At 35.0% G+C, this 10,746-nt stretch overlaps 1 protein-coding gene across 5 annotated transcripts in view; it reads right to left on the reverse strand.

The window, feature by feature from the left end:
* The window catches only part of LOC107669227 (brain-specific angiogenesis inhibitor 1-associated protein 2-like protein 1), a 22,102-nt gene that overhangs the window by 6,252 nt on the left and 5,104 nt on the right, over nucleotides 1-10,746 (reverse strand). For all 5 annotated transcript variants that reach the window (XM_016461390.1, XM_016461389.1, XM_016461387.1 and 2 more), the window contains 7 exons: nucleotides 8,471-8,532; nucleotides 6,681-6,752; nucleotides 6,439-6,573; nucleotides 2,649-2,801; nucleotides 1,829-1,984; nucleotides 1,531-1,651; nucleotides 1,130-1,343 (listed from right to left, as the gene is read on the reverse strand). In XM_016461390.1, the coding sequence (XP_016316876.1) occupies nucleotides 1,130-1,343; nucleotides 1,531-1,651; nucleotides 1,829-1,984; nucleotides 2,649-2,801; nucleotides 6,439-6,573; nucleotides 6,681-6,752; nucleotides 8,471-8,532 (913 nt within the window). The remainder of the gene's footprint in view (nucleotides 1-1,129; nucleotides 1,344-1,530; nucleotides 1,652-1,828; nucleotides 1,985-2,648; nucleotides 2,802-6,438; nucleotides 6,574-6,680; nucleotides 6,753-8,470; nucleotides 8,533-10,746) is intronic.

The following is a 10,746-nucleotide window of genomic DNA, read 5'->3' on the forward strand; positions in this document are numbered from 1 at the left end:
CAGAACCGGCTTTTCTGACAAGATGCGCGTTAAATATCGCATGCGATTTATCGTGCAGCCCTACTTAAAATGTACTCAAGTAAAAGTAAAAGTACACAATTTTTAAACTACTCAAAGAAGTACAATTACTGATAAAAACTACTTAATTACTGTAACGTGAGTATTTGTAATTCGTTACTTCACACCCCTGGATTTAGGGGGCAATTACTTTTTCATGTAGTGCCAGGCAGGTTTGGACAGTTTTTTCCCTTAATAAATGAAATCATCATCATTTAAAAACTGCATTTTGTATTTACTTGCATTAACTTTGTGTAATATTAAAATTTGTTTGAAGATCTGAATATTTTAAGTGTGACAAATAACAAAAAAAACTTGCTGTCACTTTAAGAGAATGCACTGATCCAGTGCACTGATACAATAAGTTCAGCCGACTATGTCTGCTATAGGATAATTACCAAGATGGGCATTTTGACATAATTTTTGTGTGAATTTGTCCATTTAAACACAATACTTCAGAGAGAGCTTAATATTTGCGCGTGTTCTGAGGTGCGGGTTTGCGTGCTTCGGATGAGCGCAAGCACAAATCTTCTCACTGCGCGCACGAGCTCGCGTCCTCTGGCTCTTAAATGTTTAAACTGGCAAAGCTTAAATTAGTTTAGTTTAAACACAGATATCAACGTGTGCTGTTGTTCAGGTCTCACCTGTGCGTGCGCGCTATCAGCACCCGGGTGATGACGGAATAAATGCTCATATTCCAGCATACGGCATTCGCATTGAACAAGAGTGAATGGTTTGTCCACGTTTTTTTTTTTTCATCGCTGTTGTTGTAATGTACTAGGAAGCCAGAATGCGCATCCATCAACAGAAACATACATTAGCCGAACCCTGTTTGTTTTAGGTGTTATTTATAGCAAACCATATTACAGATGCTTTGTCAGATTTAAGTTGAACTGCGGTCCTAGCACGTGCCGAACCGTGTGTGGAGAACCGTACGGTTCGACATAAGAAAGTAAGTCATACAGGTTTGGAACGTCATGAGGGTGAGTAATATAGCAATATCTTTCATTTTTGAGCAAACTATCTCTTTAAGGATGGAAAAACAAGCAGTCCTATATAATGGTTCACTTACTGTCCAGTATGTTCTAGTTCTCCATACAGCCATCCATCCCTCTCCTCTTGAATAAGCAGTGTAATGATGTCTCCATCTTCAAAGCTCAGCAGGGTCTCGTTATTCCCTGCTGTGTGGGGGAAGATAGTTTGCACCCTGGTCTTCTTCGCCATATCCATACCGCTAGACACAGACTCAGACCTAGACAAGCCGTTTCCGTCTAGGCTGTCTTGATCTGTAGATTGCAAAGTGCAATTTACGTGATATTAACGAAATATATTTTGTGGCAGTAATCAGCTAGATTAGTAATCACAGCAACATTTCAAGGAGTGCCTCATCAACACAAAGACTAGTACGCTTGATTGTTGAGAGCAGAAGAAATGAAGTCTGATTAGATAAAATGTAAGCAGCCGTCAGCTTGCCTGAGTACAGCTCTGATGAGATGGGGCTTTTAGGAACGTCCTGGGAGAACATGCTGGCCAGTGGGCTTGTGTGGGCTTTGAGTGATGGGGCCGGTGGTGGAACAATTGAACAGGAATTGGTCTGAGGAGAAAAAAAATGCGACAAAGCAGAGACCTTAAAGTCAGTGTGCCGTTTTGAACAAAACTTAATCAGTTGGTGTTCTACTTAAACAACTGAATTTTATGTGGCTCTCAAACTAAAAAAGTAGCATTTACACATATGTTAATGGTGGTACATTCTCTTCTGTGTGAGACTAACCCAGTCACTGTGCTCCAATGTAGGCGAGGACTCTGGTATGACTGACATTGGAGTCTGCAGACCCTCAATCATGGTTATCACTGTGTCTGGCACCCTGGAGGCATTGGTACACTTATCTTGCCAGCTGGGCAGTGTGACGGTCAGCATCTCCTTGGCCTGTGGGGGAAAATGCAAAAACTGTTCAAAGGAAGAAAGGCAAAACAAGGTACACTACCATTCAAAAGGTGAGTATTATTTTTTTGGAAACAAATTAATACTTTTATTCAGTAAGGATGCATTAAATTGATCAAAAGTTACAGTAAAAGTAATATTCCTATCAAAATAATGTATCATGGTTCCACAAAAATATTAAACAGCACAAATGTTTTCATCATTGATAATAATCAGAAATATTTCTGGAGCACCAAATCAACATAACAGAATCATTTCTGAAGGATCATATGACACTAAAAACCTGGGTAATGGCTGCTGAGAATTCAGCACTGCCATCACTGGAATGAATTATATTTTACATTTTTCCAAACATTTTAAATATATTAAAATTGTAAAAATGTTATACATTAAAACAGTTATTTTTCATTGTAATAATACTTTCAATATTACAATTCTTACCGTATTTCTGATCAAATAAATGCAGCAATGCTGAGCATAAGAGACTTCTTTCAAATACAATCAAAAATCTTATCAACTCCAGACTTTTCAACAGTATTGTACCATTACTTCTGATTACTTTTTGCTGCCATGTCTAACAACATTAACTGGAACACCAGTGAGTTTAATATTTATTAAATCAGAAAGCTGAATATTTTCAGTGGGTCACCTTGTCATGAAAGGCTGCTAGCTGATAGGTGAAGGCACAGTGTTTCTCCACTAGGAAGCAGAACCTCCTTTTCTCTTCCAGCAGAGCTTCCTTACATCCTTCTGCAATAAACCTCTGCATGTCTGTCTGCCGGGATGAGATGGTCTCCACACACTAAAGATGATAATGATCATAAGATATGGCATCACATTATACTCTCACAGTAGTCAGCTAGAAAGGAACAGACACATTCTTGAATTCTTGCTTGAAATAAACCATTTTTGGGACATACTGCATTGAGAAACAAACAAAACATCACATTCAACAAAATGAGACATCAGTCATATCATTATGAAGTCCACATAGTCAACACCTCATGCTAATGCAGTAATTTTCTCGTGGGTAACTCTTTCCAGGCTGAGGATTCATTACTTTTATAGAACAGAGCTGCTACCCAGCAGACCTGTGAAAATGACACCAGAAACAGAGCTCTGTTCTTCTTCCCAGGATTCCCCTGCTATTATAGTTCTGTGCAAGTTGTCATAGTGACCGTGAACGTTGCTTGTTTCCTTGGAGTTGTTTTCAGAATCATTTTTTTTATTTGCAGATCATGTCTGGACAAGAAAGTCCTACACGAGTATTGACTCTCAGTGGCTTTAACAACAGCAGTGCATTGCGAATACGAATGACATGACTTCATGGCTATATGAAATTATTATTTGGTGGATTTTGTCAGGGACACGACCTGACATGTTTTTGGATGAGATTTCAGTCCCAGCTAAGATAAATGACATCTCATCAACTTAAAATATAGATATTTACATGATGGGAAACATATATGTACTTCATTTGCCCCCACCCAAAATGTTTTTGGGCTTTTTTGCCTTAATTTGAGATAGGATAGTAGAAGGACAGACAGAAAATCATGGAAGAGGACAGAGGGCAATTTGACCGGGAAAGCACCTCAAGCCAGGACTAAAACTCAAGTTGCCCAAAAAAGCAACCTCACCATATGTCAGTGCACTTGCCCACATGGCTATCATATGGCTTCAATCCAAAATGATTATTTTAAGTTTGATACTGTGCTTACAATGGCAATTTTAAACTAATTTCAGACTCATTGTGATTTGCAAAGCAAACACAAATCACACAATGACTGAAAAGCATTTTATTCTGAATGTTTTCCTCAGTGAAAACAATTTACATGATTGTGACTGATGCTTTGTTTAACTCAGCAGCGGCTCAGTTCAATTTTCTTTCAGACATCCGTCTCAAAACAAGACTGAAAAAAAAAAAAAAACTCAGAAGCAAACACAATACATAAAAAGGTTTCCATTGCTAACTATTCAAAGAAACAATGTGCCTTTGAAAGGAAGAACACAATGACTGTTGAGCTATTAAAACTGATTATTAAAATCTACTGCAACAGATTCAGTGCAAGTGTCAAATCATGTTTCTGATATTGATCCAGAAACGTCATTGAATAGAGCTGTTCCCATTTGTCGTGTAGAGCCAACCCTTTGTGATGGCTTCCCTCAAGAACTTTTTAATTTGCTTTTAGAATAGCAGGTTTGGATTTACGAGTAATATAATGTCTGTCACGAATATTACTTGAAAAAAATTCCACCTTATGCCCTACAAAATAAATTACAGACTGTCAAACCTCAAACATGAATTTTGAAGTCACTGTTGTTGGTTTTTTAAATGTTGCTATATAAGGACTTTATTGGTTGACTCATCAAGCATGTAAACACATCCTTGTCATAGTTGCAGTCTTCATTGAAGATTTTTAACCTGTATAACCTCATCTCATGAATAAATCTCATGGTTTATCTCAGCTCTATTCATTGAAGGATCTTTCATGACAGACTTCTCTCTGGTGATTCATCTGCCTTCAGTTTGAGTGCAACACCCACATCTCAAAATCCAATCAACAACCAATGCATATATCCAAGTCCCTGCCTACAGTATTTAAGTCCTATATGTCCTATCCATATGTTTTCTTTTTCGATACATTCATACAATATCGCTACTTTCGTTTCTTGTGACTTCAAGCAACTTGTTAGCAACTTTCATGACTGAGTTATTGAGGTATCAAGTAATATTAACCTAAAAACTAGTGCTGTCAAACGATTAATCGCGATTAATAAAAATGAAAATAAAAGTTTTTGTTTACATAATATATGTGTGTGTACTGTGTATATTTATCATGTATATATAAATACACACTCATACGGAATATATTTTGAAAATATTTGCATGTATACATTTATATTTATTAGTGGTGTCAAAATTAGCTTTAACGCAGGCTATTAATTTTTTCAGTTTAGCGCGTTAAAAATATTTAACGCAATTAACGCAGGGGCGGGACTAGGGTTGGCCACCCCACTCACAACTGCTGCTTCTGTCACTTTTTCTCTTGACAAGAAGTGCATTTATTCAGTCGCAGAACGACAGAACGACTGAGAACGGGAGACATGCTCCACTTCACTTCAGCGCCTGGCGCGAGTCAAACGAGCGCGGAAACGGTACTGTGCTTGCAGTGCGTGCTCTTCAATTGCACACACAATGGTGCCGGCGCGCGCTGTAGCCTGTATCCTTTCATATCAAAGCGCGAAATAAACTACGTGCATGCAATGTCGTGGTCAGGACAAAGAAAAAAAGAGGGGAAAATAACTTTTATAGCTTTAAGGATTCATCAATATTTCATTTAGAATTTAGTGTTTGATAACTTCAATTTCTGTATATTTCTGCTGAAGGGCACAGTTTGTGTACATGGAAAAAGTCTTAGATCTTTGAGTTCAGCTCATGAAAAATGGGGGCAAAAACAAAACTGTTGCATTTATAATTTTGTTCAGTGTAATTATGACATTTATTATAATGGGTTTATGTGAAGATTGTTTTACGTTCACTTAAATTAGAAGTTACTTTTGAAAGTCTAGTAAATGTTAAAATTGATAGCTCTCAATTATACTGTAATGTTGAATGGCTATAGTCAATGGCTAAATATTAGGGGGGAAATTATTTATAGGGAAATCAGTATTAATTGGTATCAGTGATACTGGCCTTCAGTCATAAAAAAGATGCCATTAAGCAAATATTAAAAATATACTGTCTTTATGTTGTTTGTACATTAATTTTAAGATTGAATGTGAAATTATTGCAACATAAAAGTATATTTAAAAACTTTAATGTTAGGTGGGATTAATCGCGATTAATCACGATAAATTTCTAAAAAATAAAATTGTGATTAGTTCATTTCTTTGAATTGATCGACAGCACTGATATAATAAAATACTTTTATTTTGATAAAAATAATTGCAATATAAAAGTATATTTAACATTTTTAATGTTAGGTGGAATTCATCGCGATTAATTTCAGAAAAATGTGCGATTAATTCGTTTGTTTTTTTTTATCGATTGACAGCACTAATATTTATAGAATTTATATTATATATAAACATATGTAATATACAAATATAATATATTTTTCTTAAATATATACATGCATGTGTGTGTATTTATGTATACATAATAAATATACACAGCACACACACATATATTACGTAAACAAAAACTTTTATTTTGGATGCGATTAATCGCGATTAATTGTTTGACAGCACTAATCAAAACCCAGAGGAAATTACAGAAGGAATCAATGGCTCAAAAATGCAAATTTTCTGCTAATTGCTCATTTTCTTCCAAAATGTAGGACTACAAACTGAACAGCTCTGTTATGTATTCGATTAAATGATCAGACAAAAGACTGCCAGACAAACAGATTTCATAACGAAAAAACAAGAAACTTTACCTCATTTTCTTTGATCTCATACTTGGACGAATGCTTCCCTTGACTTTTTCTGCGCAGTTTCTTCAGGTCGGCCTGTGATTTGTCCAAAAAGTCTTGCTTCAATTTGTGTTCTGACTGGTATCTTCTGAAAGTGGCCTAGAGGGATTGTAATACCACAACGTTCATGAGATGTCCCTGCTTGCACAGGTGAAGGAATGGGAAGTGTTGCTTGATTGACGAAGAGAAAAACATGCAATACTTACATTCATGTACTTGATATCCATATCTGTTTTCCTTTCCAGTTCAGTGATGAGCTCTCTGTGGAACCTCTTGAACTGTAGCAACAAGGTTAATGGAGATAAATCACCACAGAGCGATAACAATCAATAATGGTGAAATTGCATTAAGTCACCATATAATTCCACAACAATGATAACATTATGTAGAGAAGTCGAACAAAAGGGTTATCTTATCAGCTTAGGTAGTTAAATATTCATAACACTGTGAGTCTGAATACCCAAGATCATCTGATTAAAAAATGGTTTGGGAGGAAGAAATGCTCTGAAACTCAAGAGAGCAGAGGGTCAGCCCTTAATACAGTCACATACCTCAGATAAGTTCAGCACACACACTATCCCAAAGGCAAAATATTATTGTATGATTTATAATGTCAACGTTTAAGTTTAAGTTTCAGTTTCAAGATCAAGTGACTACAAAAATGTTTGAAGTTACAAATACACATTAATTTCATGTCCTAAAATTTTTCCCCAATAGCACTGCTTGCTACAGTTCTGCTCATTGGTTTAAATATTCCTTGAAGATGTTTACTTCATAAAAGTTGCATTTTATATTTTTAGCACTGCTCTAATGACGCTACTTTACATATTTATACACTACCTTACAAACATTTGGGGTCAGTCATTTTTTTTAATGTTTTTGAAAGTATTCTCTTATGCTCACCAAGGTTGCATGTTTTTGATCAGAAATACAGTAATTGTACTATAGAAACATCCTGTAAGTTTCAAAACTCAAAACTTCCTCATTGGTCCAAAAACAGCTTTTACTGAAACCAAGGTGCCAAAATGAAGTGTTTCGGATTTTGTCTCAGTATGACGTAAGTGTGATGAAAGACTGGCCCTACAGAATCAGATCAACACGTACTTCTACATTATTGCATCTTTGGCCCTGTCCACTGACACATTAGTGAGATGAGATTGAGAGAACAGAGCTACAGGGTCACTTGACTAAAAATAAATAAATAAATAAATAAATAAATAAAGTGGCTATTTATTACATTTCATGTGCTATTAACAACACTTTTCACTATAAGTTAATCTCAGCAGTTGTAATTGTAAAAACATAGTAAACATTTTCCACATGTAATATTTTATATGCAAAGATGTTACCCAGTTAACAATAGCATATCAATAACAATAGCAATATCAATAGCAGTGGGAGTTTACATGAAGTCTTCAAGGAGAATTCCCCTTTTAAATGGAGCTTTAAATAAGAGGGCTAAAATCAGACTAGAATTTATTTTCAAATGACTATTCTAAATTAGTAGTTTATTTCTAAATTACAACAATTTACGTAAAATAACGTAACGTAAAACATTTCTTATTACTATCATCAATGTTGGAAGAAAATATATATTTGAAATATATTTTTTATTTTACTTTTCACTTTTAACCAATGTATTGCATCCGTTGATTAAAATATTAATTTATTTTTTTTAAATCTTATTGACCCCAATATAGTGTATATATTCCATAAGGCATATTATTAGTAGTAGTAGTTGTATCAGTATTATTATTAATATAATAATAATAAAAATAATTTTGAATTGAAGGAAATTTTCCTGTTCAAAAAAAAAAAAAATCACAAAAGGCTCCAAGATGTTACTGATACTCGAGAACCAAGGGTATTAAAACTACAATTATTATCCAGGAACATACTGAATACCTATAAATATCTACATCTTCTTCTGGAGTTAGAGAGGAATATGAGAAAAAAAAGTGATGCATCAAGATCTTAAACCATATTGCATACTTACAGTCTCCTCCAGCTCCAGTTGGGCTTTCTTATGCACTTCTGAAATCTCCATTAACACCACTCCTGAGAAGAAAAATGAAACCTTATTGCTACATTACTGATATTGATCGTTTTTTTTTTCTAGTTTTGTTTCCATCTCGACTGGAAAAACAGTTCAAAGTTGCCTTCCGAAAGGTATGAAGTTGTACTTTGAACTTGAACTTCTCTGTACACGACTCCCCTATGACTATAAGTTTTTCGTGCATTTCTCCTACTCTGTATGATCGGCGTCATTTCATCTAGCTGGGGCTCCATTAGTGCTGCTCATAAAAACAAACTTTACAGCAAACAAGCAGAGGTGAGCTGTAGCATTATCACTTATCCAGCAGTTCAGATAGCATCATTAGCATGGCAAGATCAGCAGAGTGGGTCAGTAAATGCCATCTTTGTACTGAGAATATCAGCACCTGCTCTGTGTTTTCACAACCCCTAGAGATGTTGCATAAAAGTGCACAACCGTACAAAGGTTACAGGCATCCCTGCCAATGGATTATGGAAAGCCTAAATGGATTATCAGTAGTGCCTACAAATGCAGATGAAGAACTATCAGTAAAATCAACTTTTGATTGTATAAAACCAAATGAAAAACTTATTTTAATTAAAATAAAAATTTTACATAATGCACATTCATGTTCAAACTTGCACATAATTCATCAGTGCACATTATTCCTTTTTTACTCTGCTTAATGAATCTCTTTGATTGGATCAGGAAAAAAAACAAGGGTAGCAGTTTCCCATCCTACAATTTTCCACTTTGAATATCCCAGTTCACAAATATGCCAGATTACAGAATAAATGAGATGCGAATGATGTTTGATGTTTATTTCAGATGATTTACAGTAGTCAGTTGGTTACAATAGATAATTTAAAATCAAGGAGTAGCTGAAAAGTCATAGTTTTGTTGCATGTGTTCTGTTCTTTATGACTATGATTATGCCAGTTTGAAATGCATTTAATTTTTTGAAAAAAAAAAGAAAAAACATTTAATGAAGGAAATATCAATGTGCAAATATACCTGCCAGAAACAGAATGAATAATTATGTGTTTGTGTGCCATATTATGTTCTTTTTATATTATCTTTGACATAAAATATGAGAGAGTGACATCAGAGAGACTGTTTTATTTTTGGAAGGTAACATTTTTGCAACCTAAAACAGCACACCAAAACATTACAAACATAATTGCAGTGTATCAGATTAATAATTCCTATGACAAGGAAGAACGTTTCCTGGACATGACAGGCGATGCTTTCAATGACAAGATAATATTACACAAGAGATCTGAGACCTGATTTCTGACAATAAATCCATGCTACAACAACAATAACTGAAATTACTGTGTGACTCACACTATTCCCATGATATGTCATTCAAGTACACCTACATTTATTTGGATAATATAAAAAGTACAGTGCACTCTCAGTGAAATGTGTTTTTAAAGTACAATTAGAACGCCTCAGGTATAAAAGAACAGGCTTGGGGATTTGCATGTCACTGTGATCTGTGAACGCCACATGCATGAGAAATCTTCTGTCCTAACACAGACACCTCCAAGGGGGAAAAATGTAAAGAAAAATTTGCAGACTGAAAACATTTTGATGAGAAATATGTACAACCTCAAATGGAGTAAATGTTAGCTAGTGTCAATGCCAACATGAATTGCTGTTTGCAATCCATTTTACTTTCATAACCTGACACTTCTGTAAGTAAAATGGAGATTCAATTATTTAAAATATACCATAACATTTAAGAATGGACAGAATACAAATTTGCTAAAATATTGTTCAAATGGCTAATTTGTAATTAGTTAAAGGGGTCATAGGATGCCCATTTTCCACAAGTTGATATGATTCTTTAGGGTCTTAATGAAAAGTCTGTAACATAGTTTGGTTAAAATTCCTCAATGGTAGTGTAAAAAATACATTTTTTTACCCTGTCAAAAACAGCTCTTTTCAGATTAAGCTGTTTTTGTAGCATTTTCCTTTTAATGATAATGAGCTCTGCTGACCCCGCCCCTCTCTTCCTAGCTGCTCTCTGAGGGACCGTTTACTTTAGTGAAATTGTATTCATCGTGAAACTTGCTAATTAGCACATTATTAGGAAAGGCGATTTGCAAAGATTCATTACAAAACATTATACTCCTGTAGATGAGGCTGGATCATGAATGATTCGCGCGAACATAGACGCATTTATGTAGATCGGGGGCGCATTCCCTTCAGAAACAATGTAATCCACTGCG

This window comes from Sinocyclocheilus anshuiensis, unplaced genomic scaffold, assembly GCF_001515605.1.
Source record: "Sinocyclocheilus anshuiensis isolate Anshui unplaced genomic scaffold, SAMN03320099.WGS_v1.1 scaffold220, whole genome shotgun sequence".
NCBI classification, from domain to species: Eukaryota; Metazoa; Chordata; class Actinopteri; order Cypriniformes; family Cyprinidae; genus Sinocyclocheilus; species Sinocyclocheilus anshuiensis.